Source organism: Mustelus asterias, chromosome 13, assembly GCF_964213995.1.
Source record: "Mustelus asterias chromosome 13, sMusAst1.hap1.1, whole genome shotgun sequence".
NCBI lineage: Eukaryota > Metazoa > Chordata > Chondrichthyes > Carcharhiniformes > Triakidae > Mustelus > Mustelus asterias.
The window spans coordinates 11,455,052-11,480,197 of record NC_135813.1 but is presented as its reverse complement, the minus strand read 5'-3'; the positions used below and the strand labels follow the sequence as shown (position 1 = coordinate 11,480,197).

Here is a 25,146-nt window from a genome sequence, read left to right as displayed (position 1 = left end):
CTTTGGGCGGATTTTTCTGGTTTTGGAGTGAGAGCGGCCAGAAAATCCCACCCTATATCTTCATTCCCCACATATGTGAGGTAGATAATTAGATTGCACCACCTGCAGAAGTTTGCAGCAGAAAAGAGGTGGAAACTGGGGAAGTTAATTTGGCAATGATATTTACTTTAAATGATAAAATGCAAGACCAGTTGAAGACAAGTCAGTTAGATTTTTATTATAGATAAAATATAGATATACTTGTGTTTTATTACTTGCACAGCTGCAGAAATCGGTAAAATACTGACTGAATGGAAGAAGCATTGGCTGGAAATGTCTATAGAGGAGGAAAGCTGATAAAATAGGGTGAAATAGCCTATGAATACAGGTGCATTTAATTTCAATGTTGTCCTTATCTATTTTCCCCAGATTTAACTGTGGTATCCACTGTTCCTGTGTTGAGAGGAACAGACAGCTAAGACATCCAAAAATAAATCTGTGTGTAGAATAGCTCTGCTGAGAGGCAGCTGTGGGAATAAGAGCCCTACTCATCTGCCCATGTGAATTACTAGGCTTTGGTACAAAAAATGACCTGAAGACTGATGGCAAACTGCTGCTAGATGGAGGCAAAGATCATTGTTTTGCATGCTTCTGTCAGTTCTGATAACCAAAACATAAACACCTCCATTCCTGGTAGTTCCATTTATTACATATAATGTATTATCATAGAATCCCCACAGTGCAGAAGGAGGCCATTTTGGCCCATCGGGCCTACACTGACAAACAATCCCACCCAGGCCCTGTTCGCGTAACGCCCCTTATTTACCCTGCTAGTCCACCGGACACTAAGGGGCAATCTAGCATGGCCAATCGACCTAACCTGCACATCTTTGGACTGTGGGAGGAAACCAGAGCACCTGGAGGAAAACCCACGCAGACACGGAGAATGTACAAACTCCAACAGACAGTGACCCGAGGCTGGAATTGGACCCGGATCACTGGTGCTGTGAGACAACAGTTTTATCCATCAGGTCGCCCACATTATGTTCCTGTAAACTAGTATATTTGAATACTTCTCACATTTTCAGTTTCAAAATTTGAAGGGAGAAAATTGTCCCTTCATTAGGTAAACTGCCCTTAAAATACCAAAGGATGAATTATGGATTACTGCTGTCGGAGGGTCAGGGAAGTTGAATGTCGCTTCAATTGAAGCCAAGAAGCTAATTTACCAATTGTAGCTATGTTACTATTTGGAACCATTGAATAGAGGTGAAATGTGGCCCTACAAACATAATGAAGGGAAAAAGAAAAGTTGCATAATTTTTTCCCTAATGGTCGATAGCCATTGATGTACCAGATCTAACTGGACCATTTTATGCTGCAGAGGATTGCACTTTCACCTGCCAAAAAACATCCACTATCCTTGGATTAGCCCCAATTTAAAAATAACCACTAGTTCCTTTTTTTTCAATGCTAAGCATGAGGAGGCAATGGCACAGTGGTATCACCGCAAGACTGTTAATTCGGCAACTCAACTAATGTTCTGGGGAGCTGGGTTCAAATCCCACCAGGCAGATGGTGGAATTTGAATTCAATAAGAAATGCCTGGAATTAAGATGACCATGAAACCATTGTTCGATTGTTGGAAAAACCCATCTGGCTCATGAATGTCCTTTAGGGAAGGAAATCTGCCATCCTTACCTGGTCTGGCCTACGTGTGACTTTAGAGCCACAGCAATGTGGTTGACTCTCAACTGCCCTCGGGTAACTAGAGATGGGCAATAAATGCTGGCCAGCCAGCGACGCCCATGTCCCACGAATTGAATTTTTTAAAAAAAATGATCTTGCTCCTTCACCCTCACCTCCTGTTTTTTTTTCCTGGTTACAAAAGAAAATGTACAATTGAAATTTATACAGAACTAATTTTCAGGGAGATGATCGTTTCCCTCCTGTCAATATCTTGTTCTTAGACCGTCCTTGAAGGCTGATTACATGCATAAAACAATACAAAGCCCTTTCTTTACTTGCTTGCCGTTTCAAACTTTCACCTTTTTGCTCAAAGAAATTTACATTTTTACCTCAGTCAGAGGGGAAAAACACCACAATTCGGATGATGTTTCACTTCATTTTTTTAAATGCCTTTTTTCTGTTTTTTTTCCCTCATTAAAGAAGAAAAATTAGAACAGTGTTTTAGGTAATTAAGCATAAGAATGATTTTTGCACAATGGCCCTCTTGGCAGTCATTTTGTTTTCTTGGAAATAAACATTTTGAGAGTTTGGCAGTCCAACAATTTGAAATGCCAGACAGTAATTTGCAAAATTGGACAGGGATTTGTTCTAGTTAAAGTTCTGATATTTTTTAATATTTCCAACTAATTCTGTTGATTTTTTTTCCCCCCGATTGTACCCCTCCACAATGGTGATATGGCATGTGCCAGGAATGAACCCAGTTATAAATGAGGTTGTACTCTTCCCTTGACTGTGCAGTGAATGAAAACCTGATGTATGTGAATTTTAAATTGTGATTCAGTTGTGGAACATGAATGCCCTTGACCATAAATGCACTTTCTGCTGATAAAAATAACAAATCCTGCAATTGATTAAAATTCTCTTGGTCACTCCCAACTCCTCTGATGCGTGTTCGGGGCAGCGTGGTGGCACAGTGGTTAGCACTGCTCCCTCAGCGCCAGGGACCCAGGTTCGATTCTGGCCCTGCATGATTGTATGGAGCTTGCACGTTCTCCCCATGTCTGCGTGGGTTTCCTCCGGATGCTCCGGTTTCCTCCCACAGTCCAAAGATGTGCAGGTTAGGTGGATTGGCCATGCTAAATTGCCCCTTAGTTGTCAAAGATGTGTGGGTTGGGTGGATTATTCATGGTAAATGTGTGGGGTTATGGGGATAGGGCGGAGGGCAGGGCCTGGGTGTGATGTTCTTTGGCGAATCAGTGCAGCTTCAATGGGCCGAATGGCCTCTTTCTGCACTCTAAGGAGTCTATGATTCCATGGTATTAGTGAAAACCAAAAATTACATTGCTTTTGTTGAGTGTATTCCTTTCTTTTGCCTTTCACATGATCTCAACTGGGCTGAGCATCTCCTAAACCAGAGAGATATGCGAACCTGGCCTCTGCTTGTAATATTAAGCCTTTAAAACTTAAGTTTTAGATCACGTAATTGCTGCATCTGAGTTTGCCAAGCTCTGTCTCTTTTTCTCTCCAGCAAGGCCAGCGTTTTTAACCATCCTGAGTTGACCTTGAGAAGGTGATGGTGGGCTTTGTGCAGAGAGCAGAGGTTGAGGGACAATGAAGGTGTTTCCACAGTACTGTTGGGTTTACTCCTTTCAGTTTTGGTATCTTGTAGTATGTGCTTTCCATAATTCTGCAGTTTAAAAATATCTTTGTAATTTCTTTTTCTTCATTCAAGGATTGGCACTGGCCTGGCAGGATGAATTAGTTAAAAGGAAGTGGAGTGTCAGCAGGAATGAGGCAGGAAGAGGAGTGTGTTGGTGCCACTGTGATACCTGTATCAAAAATATTAAAGCAATTTAACAAACTGTATTAATTGCAGTGAATAATATATATTTGCAATAGCTTGAAATTTCTCCACAAGGTATGAAGGAAAATCACCTTTTTTTCGCCACAATCTTTCTTGTACATGTGATAGAAATTTGGGCCTATTTGATGCTTAAGCAGTGATGAGGCTGTATCTTGATGTGTTTACATTGCAATTGCATTTCATAAGCCTTCTAATTTACAAAATTTGCAATTGACATATATGGGCTAATGTGTAAAATGACAACCTCCACCTCCAAAAGCGTAACTGCAACTAATAATTAAATCCGCTATCAATGTTTCATGGTTTGAAATGTTAATTTTCTCTTTTACATTTAAAAGTAATTACGACAAAGATACTTAACAGAATGAAGGGAATATTCTCGGCATGTCATAGGGGAGAGGTGTTCTGCTATCCGTTTCCATTTATGTTTGTATGTATAATATAGACTGTTTGTTAAATCTGATAACTTTTTTTTCTTTTGCAGTTACTGAGAAAGAAGTTCAACAGTGGTGAGTGCAGTGTTCCTAATCCTTTTAAACAGGAAACAAATGCTCTTTGTTAAATGTACAAGCCTAATGAGAATGCCTCCTTTGCTGTGGTACTTCAGATTTTGGATTAGGGTGACCTCTGGTTTTATAACTTGATTGTGCTGAGCTAATTGATCTGAACCAGTGTGATGAACACTTCAAATACCAATGCAGTATAAGGAATAGACAAGATCAGTCCGTGTTTCTGCTGCTGATATCTGTCTGTTGAGTACTCCTAGAAATGCTTGGTTGAGAAGCAACAGAAATGGACACTGGGCCAAAGATGTGCGTGTTAGGTGGATTGGCCATGCTAAGTTACCCCTTAGTGTCAAGGGGGCTAGCTCGGGTAAATGCATGGGGTTATGGGGATAGGGCCGAGGTGGGATTGTGGCCTGTGCGGACACGATGGGTTGAATGGCCTCCTTCTGCACTGTATGATTCTATGAACACTGATCTGATAGCCTCTGGCTGATATTCACTTTCTATATAAAATAGATTCTTAAGTGATGTACCAGAAGTTATCTCACATTTGGTCTGTCTCTCAAACCAGGTTCCAGTGGGCATGGGTGCTCAGCATGCCATTTTGTTGTCCACTCTTTTTTTCAAAAGTTGTCAGTTTTGTCATTGATAGAAAAATGCACATCAATGAGCAAAGGATGCCATTCTTCAGTTGGAGTTGGGTCATTTTTTCAGTAAATGTGCTACATCTGATTTTACTGGGTGCCCTAAAAGGAAAGTTGCCCAAAACTAACATCTTTACCATCACTGAGCACAAGATGAGGTTAGAAATTCATTTAGAGCCTTGAATATCTGCCTACTACTTTGATATCAGTAGCTCAGGTTTTGATGTTGCTGTTAGTATGCACAGAATCAGGAAACCAACAGTATTCAAGATAGCAGTTTATAATGCTTCTTTTTCAGTATCATTAACTGTAGATCAGTGGCAAGTTTTCTTTGATATGCTGTCCAGACTACAAATGGTGCCATTGGTATGTGGACTAAGGAATGACTGAAGGTAGTATTCATTTGGACTGGTGAATACTGTTCACCCTGCTGCCAACTGATACAAGTATTTCATGATCTAGGCATCCAGTTAATGTTATAGCAGATGAGCAGCTCTGAAAGTTTTGCCAATGTTGCAGATGCATGAGAAGAAAGTAGCAGGGAAATGGAATCAGGATGGTGCAGCGGACAAGTACGGGGGAAGGCTTTGGAGACAAGTTTCCAGGTTGGCCATTGCTACCCCAAGAAACAGTCCTGTCTGTATGGTTAGGAAGGAACATGGTTAGACCTTGTGAAGTCTTACTGATGAAGAAAAGATTGTGTGTGTCAAGCTGCGATGAGGAAAGTGCACCAAGTGAAGAATGACTGATGGATGTGCATAAGGACATTTAGGTGAACATTTCAGAAGATTAATGCAGAGATAATCAGGTTTAATTAAATCTGTCTGTAGTTGACATTTAATTTCAAACTGTTCACCCATTACATTATTATTGTGCAGTGAAGTGGCGCAACAGTTCTTGCCAACTTTTGTGTCTATCTTCTGACTAACAATTAGTACCTTTGAGTTTTTTTTGCAAAAAAAGTTCTCAGTTCAGCCATTTTGTCAGAATTTATAAAACTTTGTTAAGCTTTCTTGCTTTTCTTTGCTCCAAAATCGAAAATTAGCGCAGAGTTTTTGCAGTCAAAATCTTTAGTTGCTTCATGTTTTCTTGTTGGAATAGTGTGTTTGTTGGTGCTTCCAAAATTATAATGAACGCCAGCAATGTGTTTCCAATTCTTTGCATCTAGTTGAATATTCCCAATAGTAGATTAGAAATGCTTGCAGCAGGTTTCTCAAACCATTTAGTTGCTTAACCAAGCAAGTAGCATGGTACAAGACAAAATTGATTTTGGTTGAGAAACATATCGGCCAAGGTTTCTGTTGCTGTTTGTTATCTAGTAGCCCACGTTTGGAGGTAAAAGTATAAGGGCATTAGTAGCTCGAAGACTCGCACCATTTTTGTCCTCTGAACAGTTGCAAACAATATCGCGTAGTCTTATAGTTATTCGTGGCACAAAAGGAGGTCATTCAGCTCATCCCATCGATGCCAGCTCTCAGCAGACATATCCAGCCAATCCCCATAACTCCAAGTTTATTTAATTGAAGCGCCCATCCAATTTCATTTTGAAATTACTGATTATTTCCTCATCCACCACCCTCATGTGCTGCAAGTTCCAGATCATTACCACTCGCTCTTTCCCATATTCCCCCTGCGTCTCTTGCCCAAAACTTTGAATCTGTGTTCCTTGGTCCTAGCACCATCAGATAACAGGGGCAGTTTTTCTTCTCTACCTTATCTGAACCTATTGTAATCTTGTACCCTTCCAGCAAACCTTCCTTGCTACAAGGACAACAACCTCAGCTTTTCCGACATAAGCTTGTGATTGAAATCCCCCAGCCTCTGGACCATTCTGTTAAATTTCCTCTGCACCCTCACAACGACCTTCATGTCCTTCCTAAAGTGTGGTGACCAGAATTGAGCGCTGGCATTGTTTTGAGAAGGAGCCCTTTTAGTCATGCCAAATGCGCCACAGCGTTGTCAAAATTAATGATCTGATTATCTTTGTCATGGAAAAACTGGCACACAAAAACAAGGTTGTTCAAGCTAACACAGCATGTTAACTGACATAACTGGAGTTGTGAACTGACAGGAAGTTGAAAAGCAACAGCTTTTATTGTAAGGATCTGTTTATTAGTTTGTGTTGTATGGAGAGGGAGGAGAGAAAATGTGATGGCTTTCAACGAGATCATTAAAACCCCACCAACCAGAGACAGAATGACCTGAAATGTGCTTTCCTCTGTTTCAATTAATTGCAGTTGAATAGTTTTGAGGTGGTGAAATGGAAATCAGCTACTTGTCACTACAGTTTAGTGACACCAATGAATAGGGAATTCAACTTAAATATTGCTGAAACATTTTAATTATTCTTACAATAATTTACAATACATTTCATTTTGCCTAAAGTGCACAGTGGCATGTTCAGAAGAAAGATATGATTATTTAGGGCGGCACGGTGGCATAGTAGTTAGCACTGCTGCTTCACAGCGCCAGGGACCCGGGTTCAATTCCAGCCTCGGGTCACTGCCTTGTGGAGTTTGCACATCCTCCCTGTGTTTGCATGGGTTTCCTCCACAGTCCAAAGATGTGTGGGTTGGGTTGATTGGCCATGCTAAATTAACCCTAATGTCAGGGGATTAGCAGAGTAAATATGTGGGGTTATGGGAATAGGGCCTGGGTGGGATTGTGGTCGGTGCAGACTCGATGGACCGAATGGCCTCTTTTTGCACTGTAGGGATTCTATGATTCTATTATTTTACTGCAAGTCCATTCACAAAAGGCCTAATTGTGGTCCAATGTTTTGTTCAAACAGCGGGTGATGCTAGTAATTCCCAGTCTGAGATTGTGCTGATTTGTGCCCTTTTACTATTGCAACCAGCTGTTACACGGAGAAATAGTTCAAGTTTTTTTTTCTGCGAGGGCCACCCCTGATCCAGAGTTCAATGCAATAATATTGTTTTGGTTCGAAAGGACCTGTCGAATCAGATTTGTGGTCAAGAAATTCTAGCAACCCTCCATGCCTCTGCCAATCTAAAACCTTCAGCTTTGTATAGTGTAAAGACATTTCAACACATTTCTGCACCTACTGATTTACTCAAACCCACCTTCACCTCTGATACCCAAGACCTCAATAAAACAATTACTCTCTCTCACCCTGGTTATTTCCCTGGGTACAGCCATCATATCTGCTCCCTCAAGTCCGAAAGACACAGACTTGAAAGGTTATAGTGTAGCCACCCACCACCAAATCTGGCTGGATCATATTAAGTACTCTTAGGTCGTGTTGTCGTCTACTAAAGTTGCTCACTATTCCAGGATTGCCCTGGAATAAACGGAAAACCCATGGTTTCTTGTCTCTGCACCATCTGCTGCACCTTCTCACCCCAACGGTGCGAGGAGCTCATGGATTTCTTTGTTACTAAGATTGAGATCATCCAATCAGCCACGTCTCTCCCTTCCACTAGCCCCTCTCTGGATAAACTTCCATTAATGCTCCCCCTACCCTAGCCCTGAAATCTTTCTCTCTTCCCCTTGTGAATTGTTTGAAGTCATTTTGTTTGTGAGATCCACCTCATAGACACACACAATCTCCTGACAGAAGATGTTAAGAGAATAGGTCCATAATTCCCTGGATTCCCCTCTCACTTTTCTTAAATAGAGGTGTGTGTAATTTTCCGATTTAAAGGAATGGTTCCCCAATTGAGAGAACTTTGAAAGATTATCAGTAGGTATCTTGTCTCAGTGGAGAATCCAAATGGTGCCGTTCTGTGCTGCCATTGAGCAGCAGCAGTTGGGGAACTAACTAGAATGGGCAACAGATTGCAGTCATCATTTGGCCCCAGGAGAAAGGTATTGAAGCCCAAGATCGGCCATGATCATATTGAATGGCGGAGCAGGCTCGACGGGCCAAACATCCGTTTCCAACTCCTCCTCCTTCTGTTCTTGTGTGTGTTCAGTAAATTATACATTTGGGCACTCTCTCTCCTGACATTTTCCACTTTAAACTTCCACAACTGTATTTATAAAGGAATTCATTGTAAGCTAGTCATGCTATAATGGCACCCTCTTGCTTGTTACTTATCCCTTCCTTTGGTGCAAGGGTAGAATTGCAGCATGAAAAGTCTACATAAGCTGTTTTTATTTTAAATGTGCATGTAGGAGTTTATAATAGGAATATATGAAAAAATAAAGACATCAATTATTTTAAAATGGGATTAAATCTTGGCTCTGCACCCTGTTCTATTATCGCCTGCCCTATAAACACCCACTTAATCTGAAGAACAATGTCTTGACAACTCAGATACAGCATTGTGGTAGATGGCAAGAATAACTAATTTTACTGAAACATCTTAGTTAGCTTGGAGCTAGCTGCTATGGAGCCATGGCTATGGAACTGAGCAGCACTTGTATAGGTTTTGTGTTATATAGAAACCATGTGTGGAAGTTCTCATTGTAATTGCAAATATCTGCTCTGCTCTCTCCACCTAAAGTAGTGGTAAAATTATTCATTTAACATACAATTCCCTTGCCTTTCTGTCCTGGAGCTTTCTGTTCTCCTGAAGGCATTGACTGAGGTATAATTTGATTTTTCTCAGAAAGATTTGAAGTGATGAATGGGTGAGAAAATGGGAGTTTTTTTTGCCCGTTTTTCCAGTGAGGTAAGTGGTGGTAATTTACAGCATACTGTGAAATACAGAAGCCATAATGTGATTCCCGCCAGTAGGGGGAATGCCTATTCACGCTGGAAGCCAACTGGAGACTGCTAGGGGCGCCATTGTGCAGCCACCCTGATCTTCCAGTATACTGTGTACACAGTGTACATAATGCACTGGGAGATCTTCCACCCCGTCCCTAGCATTGTCCCCAACCACCCTGGGGGCTTCAATGGCCCTGTTAGTGGGGACCATCTATGATCCTCGCTGGTGAGGGCCTCCACCAGCAACGTTGGAAGGGTAAGTGAGCCCACAAAGGTAAGTGTTGTGTCACTAATTATATTAAAATAAGCTAATAAATATTTCAATCAGCCTTGCGCCCTTTTGCGGGCATGAGGCTGATTTCACCGGCAGATGGAGCCGACAATATTGGAAGAGGTGGGAAATCGAGTGCGAGCCTGATTTTTCACTCCTCTCTCAAATTTCCTGCCCCGCTACACTGCTCGACTAGCACAACAGGGCGAAAAAATCCTGCCCATCATGTGAACCTAAACATGCCAATTGTGTGCCACTCAAAGGGAAATGGCAGCAGTAATGCAACACAAGTTGACACACGTCCCGCAGTTACTCAATGACCCAGTCAATTTTCCACCAGCGCTTGTTAGGTAATGAATGAAAGTTACCCGAAAAGCACTTTTAAAAAATATGTACCTGAATTTAAAAAGGAACTCTGCAGACCCATTTTTAAATATTTACTACTGGCCAAATTGTGAAGCCCTGTGAGATAACTTGGGTGGAATGTGATGGAAAGCAGCAGAAGGAAATTAGAAAGAGACTTGGGTGAGAAAGTGGAGGGTTGCTGAGGGTCTGGGATACTTCCCTTTTGCCACACCTCCACGCACACCACTGCCGTCAAAACAAATGCCCTGGGGTTGGTACTTGAGTTACGTTACTGGCTGGGTGGATGTTGAGATGGGAAAAATATCTCTACATTTTAATCATTGTCCCTGCATGACTGGAACAATATTCTATTTACCTTCCATCTCTAGTTTCACACTTTGGATTTTGAGAAAATTAAGTTTTAAAATATATTAGCATTATTGAGTTTCATGGGTAATTTAATTCACTCATCTTGAGAAAGTCTAATTATATTTATAATTATAATAATAGTTCATGTTAGGATGTGAAAGATTGGAAAAGTTGGGACTGTTTTCCTTGGAGAAGTGGAGGTATTCGAGATCATGAGGGGCCTGGACAGGGCAGGTCGGGAGAAACTGCTCCCACTCGTAAAAGGATCAAGAGCCAGAAGAGACAGATTTAAAATGATTGGCAAAAGAAGCAATGGCGACATGAGGAAAAACATTTTTGGACAGTGAGAGGTTAGAACCTGGAATGCACTGCCGGAGGGTGTGGTGGAGGCCGGCTCAACCGAGGCTTTCACAAGGGAATTGGACCATTAAAAAGAAAAATGTGCGAGACAGTGAAGAAAAGGCAATGGCGTGGCACTTGATGAATTGCTCCTTCAGAGGGCCAACACAGACATGACAGGTTGAATGACCTTCAATCCATGATTCTAGTTTGATGATTTTGTTCTAGAAATGTTGAATAAATTAGTCACTTGCTGAAGAAGAGTTACTTTTGTGAGTTAAAATATTTATAAAGATCGCAGACAGGAATACCTGTAACAAAGGATTTGAAGGACTTTTTTTGGGCAAAGGATCTATTCTCATTATCAAGGTCACCATCAAAGCTGAGTTCTGCCACCTTTTCTGTATTTAAAATCTATCTTGTGATCAAGTATTCAACCCTGATTAAAGACTTGTATATGTTTATGGAAAAGATCTGCACATCTGTGTTTATATAGATTGTAATGCTGTATATGAAGTCCATTAAGCAGCCAAACTTAAGTTAAAAGACTGAGTTGGTTCCACTGAAGGGCAGCTGTTTAAGATGTTCAAAGTTTTTTTTCAAACTGCTGATCTCATTTATTGCCTGCCATAAACGTGCATTACTTTTGTCCCGACAATTTTTTAATTCTTTCATGGGATGTGTGTGTTGCTGGCTAAGCCAGCATATTTATTGCCCATTCATAATTGCCCTTGAGAAGATGGTGGGGAGTTATCTTGAACTACTGTAGTCTGTGTAGGTACAGCCACAATGGTGTTTTGGAGGGAATTTTAGGATTTTGAACTGGTGACAGGAAAGGAGTGGCCATTTTTTTTTCAAGTCAGGATGGCATGTGGCTTGATGGGAAACTTGCAGGTGGTGTTCCCATGCATCTGCTGCCCTTGTCCTTCCAGGTGGTAGAGGTTGCGGGTTTGGAAGGTGCTGTTGGAGGAGTGTCGGTGAGTTGCTGCAGTGCACCTTGCAGATGGTATCCACTGTGTGTTGGTGGTGAAGGGAGTGGATGTTGGATGGGGTGCTGATCAAGTGGGTTGCTTTGTCCTGGCTGGTGTCAAACCTCTTGATTGTTAGTGGAGCTGCACTCATCCAGGCAAATGAAGAGTATTCCATCACACTCCTGACTTGTGCTTTGTAGATGGTGGACACTCTTTGGGAGTCAGAAGGTGAGATACTCTTCACAGGATGGATGGAAGACTTGAGAGATGGAGGAAGAAAAGTTTGGATGTGAAAGCCTATACTATTTCCATTTAAATGCAAAAAAAAAAGCCACTTAAAGTGGATGTAGATAAACAGGGTGATTTGTTTCAGAAGGATGAACTAAGCTAAAAATTGATTTTTTTCTTAATGCATTTCTCTGGAGCAAGCTGATCGATTAACAGGTTATTCAGATCCTTTTAAGGCAGATAATTGCTGAATGGTTGGTTGGATAGTGAAACCTGAGAGATGGAAATTCTGCATTTAAGCCTCCCTAACCGGCTGATCTCTCTCGCCTACCCACATTCTACTTGGTTCTCTCATTGCTGCATTAATCAACCTCAATATTTCAGCTGATTGAAATTTGAGTGGGCTGAGAAACACTTAAATAAGAAACATAAAATGAATCATTTTCCACCAAGTTGTCCCGAATAGTTTGTTACCACTTTATACATTTTTCATGGGTCTACAATAGTAATATTCCCTTGTGTTTGACAGCATCCATCATTCCCTGAAGTACATCTGGCTTCCCTGTCATCTGGAATCCATTGTTGTTGTCAGAATCTGGTTAAGTGATAGAGTGACATGGACTTTGTGATATGGACCCCACTGATCTTGTACATGTATGTGTTGTGTTCAAAATGACAAACAAAAGTATTCTTTTGACATACAATTGTAAAGCAACAAACAGTTTATTTTGTGTAGAATGCATGAATCAATGGAATACCTTTCGCAGTCAGATTCATCTACTGACTAATGACTGTCCCATAAAATAATAAAAATATGAAACTCTGCCATAGTTTAAATAAAACTTGCTGTCCCTAAGTTGACTTCCTCTGATGCACACTGTGTTTCTATCCAAGATTGGAAGCTCAGTCTCGTTTAAGTTGTTTCTCCAGAGAGTAGTCTTTGATCCCACTGTCATCTCAGAGCTGAGGATCAGTCCACCAAGTTATCAATTAAGGCTGGCATCTTGATGTGGAAACCGATGCCATCTGATTAGCCAAACTGGGCATATTAAATGAACACTCATTCTATCCTGATGGTAAGAAATACTGGAAGACATGCAGGTTAGCTGCATTGGCCGTGCTAAATTCTCCCTCAGTGTACCCGAACAGGCGCTGGAGTATGATGACTAGGGGATTTTCACAATGACTTAATTGCAATGTTGATGTACACCTACTTGCTTACACTAATAAATAAACTTTAAAAAACTTTATCTTTAGAGACCTCATTGCCTCAAAGCTCCTATAACATGCAAAAGTAAATAGTCTATGATGTCAGGGCTACTTGGAAACCATTCTGAAACACTTGTGCCTTTCTGGAGGTTTACTTCCTATAAATGCATGTATCACATTAATTAGAGCAAAATTTCATCTTGGTCGAATAGGTCCAAAAATGCTGCATTGCTGTGTTTTTGTTTTAAAGGCTGTATTTGAAAACATATCTGATATTGCCCTAGTCCAGCTCCTGGTCCAACTTTCTCCACCATGGAAATTCTTGGAGGACAGTAACCTCATGCAGCCTCTTCTTCATATTCTATAATATGCGTCTCCTGCTGCAGAGTACTTTAATAGCCTGTTAAATAGTCCACCAGAACAGGGCATCTTATTGCCACTTCCTTAAATTCCTTTCTGCAGGTCTGTAAATGTCAGTGATAGGCATGCACTGTCCCAGTATAACCTTTAGGAACCCTTAAGTTAAAGTTCAAAATATTAAAACTGTAATTATAATGGCTCTTTCCCTATGAACTGTTATCTTTACAATTGCAGACTGTGGGCACTGGGTGGTAGTGTGGCATTAATTTCTAAACTCTCTCCCCCACTTTGACTGCCATCATGTTTTTTTCCCCTTACGGGTAGTCCTTGGACTTGCAACACAATTGTTTCCTGAAAACCAAGTTGAAATGTCATAAGTTGAAACTGATTTTCCCACAGGAACAATGGTACAAATGAGGGATTAGTTCCTGAATCAAAGCCAAAATCACTCATGGGGTGTCCGACGGTGTTAAATGCTCTCAACCCTCGCCCTGTCAAATCAGTGAGGCAACTGTTGATACCTGTACACCTTAACGCAAGTTCCTTGGTTAGTGTGGGGGATATAATGAAGCCATTCGCTCACTGTCAGTGACCCGTTTAACGTTGAACTATTTGAGTTTTAAATGTATATTAAATACAACATAGACATATTAACATTAAATAACCGCAGTTGTGCCGGAAAGGTTTAACAGAATAAAACACACATTTCCAACTTAACAAAGATGATTTGACCTGCCCATGCAAGAAGGGTGGCATAGAACATCAATGTGCACATATGAACGTGTTGGCGTGATGTAAAGTCAAAACCAATATTGTAAATTCAAAATGGGGTGTCAATTTCTAAACGTTGTAAGCGCTGTTCATTGCAACTCGAGCATGGTAAAGTCAAGGACTGCCTGTATTTTCAGTTGTTCCTGATATTTTTCTGAAAGCTTAGTAGCCTCTTGTTTCTCATTTCCTCTTTCAGCAGCCTTTTCATGAGGTCAGTTTGCTAAATGCTTTGATTTTTTTCAGAAACGTCCTGTTCTATAGAACATAGAAACATAGGATCCCCACAGTGCAGGAAGTGGCCATTTGGCCCATCGAGTTGCACTGTCTCATTGACAGAATATCTTACCCAGGCCTTTTCCTCGTCCTATCCCTGTAACCCCACATGATTTCTATTTTGATTATGCTCAATTATTGAGAGCCAAAGTGTTCTGGAGTGGCAAATTTCAAAGATTCACATTTCAAGTGAAGAAATTTCTCCTCAGTCTAATATGAGTGAACCCATATTCTGAGGCTGTCAAGTCCCTTAAGAATTTTATTCTCTTCTCTAAACTCTAGGGAATATTGGCCTGTAGAGTGCTCAATCTCTCCTAATAGGATATTTTGCTTAATCAAAACCTTTGCTGCACTCCCTCTAAGGTAAGTATGTCCTTCTTTTGGTCGAGAGACCAAAACTGTTCACATCATTCCAGGTGTGGCCTCACCAAAGCACTGTACCACTGCAGTAAGATCATTTCACTCTTATACTCATTCCCTTTGTAATAAAGGCAAGCATATTATTTGGTTTCCTAATTGCTTGTTGTACTTTCATGTTAAACTTTGTGATTAGTGGATACCCAGATCCCACTGAATATCAATATTACCAACTCCAAACTCCAAAATTGAAGAAAGGTAAAGGAGCAGAGAGAGAAAAGAAAGAGGGGAGAGTGTGTGCCAGAGAGCGAAAGGAACAGAGTGCATCTATCTGAGAGGCAATTAAGAAACAACCCCACCCTAAGCTCCCAACGGTTTCAGCATGTTCACCATGTTTTCATGGATGAGAGGGGTGTGGAGGGATATGGTCCAAGTGCAGGTCAGTGGGACTAGACATAAAATGGTTCGGCACAGACAAGAAGGGCCAAAAGGCCTGTTTCTGAGCTGTAATTTTCTATGGTTCTATGGTTTTATCATGCCACTTGACGTATTCCCATGGCTGCAAACACAAGCATATTAACAACCTTTTGGGTGTTTCTCCAGTGCCACCATGATTTTGTCTTCCCTCCTTGGTGTTGCCACACTCATTTCCATCTTAAATGGGAGATCCCCTTATTCTGAAACTGTCCCCCCCCCCAGTTCTCGATATTTTCTCTCCATCAGGCACCCCTCAGAATCTTTAATGTTTCAAAAAAAATCACCTTTCATTCTTCTAAACTCCAATGAGTATCAGAGTCAAGGATTATGGAGGGCAGGCAGGGAAGTGGTGTTGAGGTGGTGATCAGATCCGTCGTAATCTTATTGAATGGTACAGTAGTCTCAAGGGGCTGAATAGCTTATTCCTGATCCTATTTATGTTAGAGAATACTGTGTCCACAAGAGCACTCAGAAGCTTGGAATTCCACCGTGAGTAACTCGGCCTGTTGACCATCTGCAGGACATGAGCTAGGAGTGTAATGGAATACTCTCCACTTAACTGATCGAGGGCAGCTCAAACAATATGCAAGAATCTCATCATTTCCTTCATCATAAGGTCAGAAGGAGGCATATGACCTGCATAGGCAGCTGAGATCCAATGGATTCCTTGAAGAGCATAGAGGGTGTCGGAGTAGAGTTGAGAGAGAAATTAGGAGGGCAAAAAGGGGATACAAGATTACTTTGGCAGATAAGGCAAAGCAGAATCCAAAGAGCTTCTACAAATGCATAAAGGGCAAAAGAGTAACTAGGGGGAGAGTAGGGCCTCTTAAGGATCCACAAGAGATGGGTGAGATCCTAAATGAATATTTCTCATCAGTATTTACTGTTGAGAAAGGCATGGATGTTAGGCAACTTGGGGAAATAAATAATGATGTCTTGAGGCCAAAAGAGAAAATGCTGTAAAATCTCAGCAGGTCTGGCAGCATCTGTAAGGAGAGAAAAGAGCTGACGTTTCGAGTCCAGATGACCCCCTGTCAAAGCTAAAAGGCATTGAAAGTGGGAGATATTTATACTGCAGATTGAGGAAATGAAAGATGAGTCATAGCCACAGAAACCAGGAGAAAAGGCTGCTAATGGCAGTCCATAGGGAGAATAAAGGGTGTGAATGGCCAAACGGCAGAGAAGTTGAAATCAGAGGGTAAACTGTGACAGATGAAGATGTGGGAGAAGGGGGGGGTGAAGAATGGGTGGGAGAGAGGTAAAATTGAGAAGGGGGGAAGAGGAAGCAAAGGGGGAGAAAAGGAAAGGGAGGATAAAGTAGGGGGAAAGGGGGGCTGAGGGAAACAGAAATGAAGGAATACAATAAAGAAATAAAACGTAGAGAACAGTAAAAAATGAAATAAAATGAAAACAAAGGGGTCAAGGTGGGGTAGAGCTAATCATCTGAAGTTGTTGAATTCGATGTTGAGAGCGGAAGGCTGTAAAGTGCCCAGCCGGAAGATGAGATGCTGTTCCTCCAGTTTGCGTTGAGCTTCACTGGAACATTGTAGCAAGCCAAGGACAGACATGTGGGCATGGGAGCAGGATCGTGTGTTAAAATGGCAAGCAACTGGAAGATTAGGGTCCTGATTGCGCACAGACCGAAGGTGCTCAGCAAAGCGATCACCCAGTCTATGCTTGGCCTCTCCAAGAAAGAGGAAACCACATTGGGAGCAGCGAATGCAGTAGACCAAATTGAAAGAGATGCAAGTGAAACGCTGCTTAGCCTGGAATGAGTGTTTTGGATCTTGGATGGTAAGCACAGAAGAAGTAATCCCGGAGGGAACAGTCTCTGCGGAATGCTGACAGGGAATGAAGGGAAGATGTGTGTGGAGGTGGCAACACGCTGGAGTTGGCGAAAATCGCGGAGAATTATGCTTTGCATGCGGAGGCTGGTGGGGTGAAATGTGCAAACAAGGGGGGCTTACCATCCAAGGTAAGCACCCACCTACAGCTGGTAAGTGGCAAGTATTATTCACGCCATGCTAGTGCCAGTAAATCACCATCTACAACAAGGGAGAATTTAAAGACCTCCCTTTGACATTCAATTGCATTACCATTGCTGAATCCCCCACTATCAACATGCTGGGCGTTACCATTGGCCAGAAACTGAACTAGATTGGCCCTCTAAATACTGTGGTTAAAAGAACAGGTTAGAGGCTGGGAATTATTCAGCAAGTAACTCACCTCCTGACTCTCCAAAACTTGTCCACCATCTACAAGGCACAAGTCAGGAGTGTTTGCCCCAGTGAGTGAAGCTCCAACAAATCTCAAGAAGCCCATCAGCATCCAGGACAAAACAGCCCAATTGATTGGCACCCCATCTACCACCTTTCAACATGTGAAGAAGGCATTGAGACTTGTTTTGGTGCAGAGCTTACTTCTTCACTCAGACACCGAGTGCTGGCCGATTCTTTATATACACATAAGTATAATTAATCTAAACCCAACACCTGTTCACCTTATTACCTTAAACTACTGAATATTTAACATTCATCAGCAGAACCCAATAGATTCTAACAAAGTGGATGTTTGGACAAGATATTATTGGGTTATGCAGAAACAAAACATTAAAGGACATTCAGGGAAGAAATAGTTCAGGTACAAATTGGGTATAATATTTTTTTGAATGGAAGGGGGGGTGAAGTATCCATAACTAATTCCCCTTGAATGAGAAAGGGAATTAAAGTCTAAAATAAAACAGAAAAAGGAGGCAGATGTTGGAAGCAAGATTCAGTTAATTATCAGGAAGATCATGCAACGTGCAGAAGGGAATTGGGAAACGTTAATATGGGAAGCAGCATTAGGGCAAAGTCATATTCCAAGAGAATGTTTGAACCTTGGGAATATGCAAGATTTATCAGTAAAGTTTTGGACGGAGAGAACATTTAGGACACCTAATCACATTTCATGAATAGGGTTTATTCACTGTCCAGACAAGATGGATGCATGCCCAGATGTGGACCCGTGTTAATCTGGTTTAGTCCCTTTAAGGGAACCCATGAGAACGTTCATTTAAATTTGGGCTAGCATCTGATGTTACTTGGCAACACGGGGAGTAGGGTCAACCAAGACAGGAGTTAGCTTCCAGATTTTATTGACTAATAAAATGCCATTATGCCAGAGAATAAGATGCGGTTGGCTAAGATTTATGACAGGTATTGTTGATTTGTGTATATTGAAGATGATTGATTTTAAACTAATAAAAGGCAGGAATAATTGATAAGAAAACCTATAATTGATCTGTTTTGAATTGTATACGTCAGATTTGATTGGAGAGGTCGAGTGCTCTATCTGAGAGCTGCCCTGATCCTTTGGTAGGCTCCAAGCAGTTGCTGGTTAAATAAAGTTATGTCTTTAAATGGAGACACTGGCTTTGTGAGTCTTGTATTGTCTGAAGTTTAGGCAGCAATGGTCACCCCCAGTACCGCACCAGCAACATGAAATGCATATAAGCTTGCTGAAAGAAGCAAAAGTAGGTGTAGCTGAGGCATTAACTACAATCCATCAATCCTCATTAGATGTCGGAGTATTGCCAGAGGACTGGATCAGCAGTTCTTAAACTGGGGTCTGCAGACCCTTTGAGGGCCTGTGGAGGGAGAAAAAGCAAATGTGCGCAGCCAGAGGTGGCATTGAACAGAATATCGAAGCAAAAACCATGCTAGAACTTTATAAATCCTTGGTTAGGCCTCAAACTGGATTCAGGTGTCCAATCGTCAGGAAAGATGCAAAGGCCTCAGAAAAGGGAATACAGGGATTTCACCTGGATGTTACCATGGCTGGGGGGGGGGGGTTTGGTGATGAGGAGAGATTGGAAATGTTGAAGGTTAAGAGGTGACCAAACACAAGTTTTCAAGCTGATGGGAAGCCTTGATAGAGTAGATAACAAAAACTATTCCTTCAGGTAAGCGGGTCAATGGTAGAATCGTGGATTCAAAGTTATTGGCCAAAGTTTGGAGGGTGTGATGAGAAATGTTTTGCTCAGATTTGCCAGGATCTGGAGCACCTTACCGGAGGGGTGATGGAAACTGATTTCATAAACAGCTTGAAAACAGAAATGGACAGCTTTTGAAGATGCAATGGTTATGCATGGATGTGAGATTAAGCACTAATTCTCTTTCAAAGGCCCAACACATGGTCTGAATGGCTTCCTTATCTGCTGTACATTCTATGATGAACAGCTGGACAGTTGTAGGAGCTGTGAGGTGGCATGGCCTTGTGGCCAGTCTAATGACTGCTGACCTATTCTGATGTAAACATAGGAAAGCTTGCATTTAAGATTTTTAACAAAATGGTGATATCAGATTGGGTGTAGTGTCGATGTGCTCTGGACTTTACAGTATGTATAATTGCCACTTAAAAAATAATGGGCTCTACTTGTATTTTTATAGAATTAAAAGCACAGTAAGTTCTGTGCATATTCTCCTTTTAACTCGAGTGTTATGGCAGTGTTTATTGCTTCATATATTTTTGTATAGATTACTAAAACAGAAAATCAATTTTGGTGCTGTCCTGGTATAAATTTATATGTTTAAAACGATGTTGGAGTGAATTATTCTGAAGGTTCAAGGTGAGCTTATGTGGAATAACATCAAATGCACAGCACTGAAGCAGGCCTTTTAGCCAAATCCATCTATGCTGGTTTTTATACTGAGTCTTCTCCCATTCCATCTATCTCATCTCCACCTTTCAGCATATCTTTCTATTTTTATCTCATTTACTTGTATAGTTTCCTTTTGAAAGCATCAACGCTATTTGGCTGAACCATGTTCTGTGGTAGCAAATTCCACATTCTGGAAGAAGTTTATTTATTAATCGCAGGTAAGGCTTACATTAACACTGCAATGAAGTTACTATGAAATTCCCCTAGTTGCCACACACCAGCGCCTGTTCGGGTCAATGCACCTTACCAGCACGTCTTTCAGAATGTGGGAGGAAACCAGAACACCCGGAGGAAACCCACGCAGACAGGGGGAGAACGTGCAAACTCCACACAGACGGTGACCCAAGCTGGGAATCAAACGCGGGTCCCTGGTGCTGTGAAGTAGCAGTGCTAACCACTGTGCTACCGTGCTGCCCTACTATTCCGTGTAGTAGTAAGTTCCACACATTTCTAACCAGAAATTTCCCTTTGTTTCTCAGTTGGATTTACAAGTAACTATCCTTTGTTTAGGGCGACCAGTTTTGGATTCTTCCATCAGTGAAAACAATCCCTCCGCATCTACCATGTAATTCATAATTTGAAGGGGCAGCGCTCCGAAAGCTCATGCTACCAAATAAACCTGTTGGACTTTAACCTGGTGTTATGAGACATCTTACTATAATTTAAAAGAGTTATGTCCTATCACTCTTAGGTCTTCTATTTTCTAAAGAGAGAAGTTCCAACCCATTCGATTGTGCTGTTCATGTTAATCTTAGTCCTGGTCACATCCTTGTAAATGGGTTATGGGTGGCAATGGTTTCTGTCATTTTAAAACTAACTTATTTTGTTCTTCAAGTTTCTTGGGCAATTAAATATAAAAATTCAAACATGCGAAGCTATTGAAAATGCATTTCATTGTAATGAAGCTATAATGAATCGTGAAGTAATATTCATTGATCGGGGATTGGGAGATTAATTGCTTCTTTATAATGCTATTTGTGATGCTGCACAGAATGTAGAGCACAAAACGCATCATTTGACTCTGCTAATCCATTTGTGTTGATGCATCACATGAAGCTCCTCTCACCCCTCCTCTATCCGTAAACCTTCTGTTATTTTCCCCCTCGTATATTTATTTACACTCATTTGTGCTATTTACCTCAATGACTCCTTGTAGTAATGAGTTCCACACAATTCTAGCCACACTCTGGATAAAGAAATTTCTCCTGAGTTGCCAGTTGGATTTATTAGTGTCTACCTTGTATTTATGGCCTTTAGTTCTGGTGAATTGAATCAAATTTACCATTCATAATGGAAAAATAAGAATTCATTAGACACTGGCCAGTACTGATATCGAACTGACTATCACACTGAGCGTAGCTGCTGCGAGTCGGGGTGTCTGGAGTTCCTTTGACTTTGAATGAATTGATTGGACTCCATTTTGAAGGTACCATTGCATTCCTCCAGGGTGATTTAGCAGCGCACCAATATCTTCTATCATGCCTCATTGGTTTTATTTCTATGAAATAGTCTTCTTATAATGGAACCCATTTTTTGTTTTGTTTTCCCTGATATAGTGAGTTCTTTATCAATTACATTTTGGATCATCAGATGGCTTTGGTGATAAATGTGTTTCCTAATCTGGTTGTTTGTGCCTTTAATGGATAAATGTGTTGTCACAGACAGAATTGATGTGTGTTTGTGATCAATATGTTTGTATATAAAAGGTGTGTATTTTTTCTTGCCCTCAGCAACATTAGCATTACAGCATCTCCCCCTAAATGTCACTGCTGTGTTGATCATCTGCCTCTCTTCCAACGTCTGAGCTTGGGGGGAAAAAGGCAAAGTTTTGACATCACTCACTATTTTTCAGTATTTTGTGGATTAACTTAAATGTGTGGCCTCAAGATCACATCATAAATACATGAGGGAGGCTGTTCAACTTATCATTAACCAATTCAGCGAGGGGCAGCATGGTGACACGGTGGTTAGCACTGCTGCCTCACAGCGCCAGGGACCCGGGTTCGATTCCCAGCTTGGGTCATTGTCTGCGGAGTCTGCACGTTCTCCCCATGTCTGCGTGGGTTTCCTCTGGGTGCTCCGGTTTCCTCCCACAGTCCAAAAGTTGTGTTGGTTTGGTGCATCGGCCATGCTAAATTCTCCCTCAGTGTACCTGAACAGGCACCGGAGTGTGGCGACTCGGGGATTTTCACAATAACTTCATTGCAGTGTAGATGCAACTCCTCAGAAACTGAAACAGCGCATGTTCAAATGCAACAAGATCTGGACACTATCCAGGCTTGGGCTGACAAGTGGCAAATAACATTCGCGCCACACAAATGCCAGGCAATGACCATCATCAATAAGAGACACTCTAACCACCGCCCTTTGACATTCAATGGTGTAGCCATCACTGAATCCCCCACTGTCAACATCCTTGGGGTTACCATTGACCAGAAACTCAACTGGACTCACCACATCAACACAGTGGCGACAAGAGCAGGTCAGAGACTAGGAATACTGCGGCGAGTAACTCACCTCCTCACTCCCCAGAGCCTATCCACCATCTACAAGGTACAAGTCAGGAGTGTGATGGAATACTCCCCACTTGCCTGGATGGGCGCAGCTCCAACAACACACAAGAAGCTCGACACCATCCAGGACAAAGCAGCCCGCTTGATTGGCACCACATCTACAAACATTCAATCCCTCCACCACCGACGCTCAGTAGCAGCAGTGTGTACTATCTACAAGATGCACTGCAGCAATTCATCAAAAATTCTTAGACAGCACCTTTCAAACCCATGACCACTTCCATCTCGGAGGACAAGGGCAGCAGATACACGGAAACACCACCACCTGCTAGTTCCCCTCCAAGCCACTCACTATCCTGAATTGGAAATATATCGCCGTTCCGTCACAGTCGTTGGGTCAAAATCCTGGAATTCCCTCCCTAACAGTATTGTGGGTCAACCCACAGCACGTGGACTGCAGCGATTCAAGAAGGCAGCTCATCACCACCTTCTCAAGGGCAACTAGGGATGGGCAATAAATGGTGGCCAGCCAGCGACGCCCATGTCCCACGAATGAATAAAAAAAATGTAAGCTTATTTGTGCCACCAATAAATGAACTTAAATAAAATCTTAGTTTCACCAATAGATTTGCCAATAGCCAATGTCTGGAGGGTCAGTGAGAGCTGCACAGTCTTTGCACAACATTTTGAGTACTTTTGATCAAAAGCCAAATGCAGTCAGTGCCACAAACAGCTGACTGAGTTGGAATGTGATGGCACAAGCACATAACTCACTTTTTATGACCCAGAGGTTTATTAATTTCTGTATTTCATTGGATAAAAATATTTCAGCCAAAAAAGCTGAGATGTTTATTTGTGAATTGCTTGACTACCCGTATAAATAGTGCAGCGGTTGTTAATGTATTTTAAATGAATCAAATAGTACGTTGGACTAGTGGAATATTAATGCAGAATGCCAGTGCAGTGGCACAGTGCTTTGAGTTTGCTAAGACACTGAGTTACTATTCTTGGCTGTGCACTGTGGGGTGGTTCCTCTTCTATGCTTAGACAGTATTGAATGGAGAATAATTCCTTGGAATATGTTACATACTTCATGGAGTAAACTTGGCAGAGGCTTAAGAGCATATGGCCACAATTATAGGGAACGGTAGCATGGTGCTTGTGTTTCCAGACTAGGAATCCAGAGGCCTACTCTAATGATCCAGAAACACAAGTTCAAATCCCACAACAACAGCTGGGGAATTTAAATTTAGTTAATTAAATACCAGTAACAGTGAACATGTAACATGTGACAACCCGATTGTCATAAAAACCCCATCTGGTTGCGTAATGCCTTTCTTGGAAGGAAACCTGCCATCGTCACCTACCCTGGCAAGTACCGATTGCATCACACCAAGTGCCAAACAGCGACCATCTCCAACAAGAGGAAATCTCTTTGATATTCATTCATTGTCAAATTGGGTCACATTGATCAAAAACTTAACTGGACCAGCCTCATAAATACTGTTGCTGCAAGAGCAGATCAGAAGTTGGGTTAAGCTTTTCCATCATATACAAGGTCCAAAATCTGGAGAGCGATGGAAAATGTTTTACTGGCATGGTTGAATGTTTCTCCAATAACCCTGAAGAAGCTTGACATCTGTTCATTTACATAGTTCATATCTGCATCCTCCATCTTTCTATGTTTCTCACAAATAGTGAGTGAGGCCAAATTTCTCCAGTCACCACAGCAGCCGGTCTAATAGGGGGTGATGGCATGGCGAAAACAATGCGGCGGGAACTGAAAAACCACCGGTTGGAATTTCACTCCTGCCTATCATGACAGGTCACCATTCCTGCCAAAGGCCAAGGTGAAGCCATTTTGCATCATGTTAATGGAGCCCCGACTGGAATTCTCCCACCCTGCCCAATTATCTGTGCTGCCAGTAGGGAGTAACACACCAGTCCAGAACATGTTTGGACCAAAGTAGCATGGACATGTGAGGACTCACCTGGAATAGAGCCTGGGGCAAATTGCAGAGAGTGGAAGATGGAGGCCTCCAGTGAACATAGACCTTGGAACACCATGTGCAGCGGTGGGTTCACACTGCAGGAGATTCCAGGGTGTGGATCTTCACACAGGAGGGTGCAAGTGAAATGCTGCTCAAATTGAAAGGAGTTTTTGGGCCCTCAGATAATGAGGAGGCGGGAGAATCCGTGAACCTAACTCCAGAACTTTAGGACAATGAACACCAAATGCACAATAGGATTCTTATGTAAATGGCTGGTTGCAGTTGATTTAGTCAGAAGGCTAATAATAAAAGGAAAAACAAACAGAGTGTTGAAAATACAGGAGAGCAGAAAGGATTAACCATTAATGATATAAAGGTGGAAACAAAAATGAAGTAATTTATACCCACGTAGTTACAACGTTTAAATTCTTGAGATATTCCCGTAAGAAACTACAAAAGGTTGTGAATGTAGCCCAATCCATCACGCAAACCAGCCTCCCATCCATTGACTCTTGTCTACACTTCATTGCCTCGGCAAAGCGGCCAGCACAATTAAGGATCCTATGCGCCCCGGACATTCTCTCTTCCACCACCTTCCGTCGAGAAAAAAGAT

General features: G+C 41.8%; 1 protein-coding gene across 1 annotated transcript in view; it reads left to right on the top strand.

Annotated features, from left to right (window-relative positions):
• Positions 1–25,146, top strand: part of LOC144502442 (neuronal calcium sensor 1) — a 123,122-nt gene that overhangs the window by 44,919 nt on the left and 53,057 nt on the right. The window contains exon 3 of the mRNA XM_078226370.1: positions 4,017–4,041. Within this exon, the coding sequence (XP_078082496.1) occupies positions 4,017–4,041 (25 nt within the window). The remainder of the gene's footprint in view (positions 1–4,016; positions 4,042–25,146) is intronic.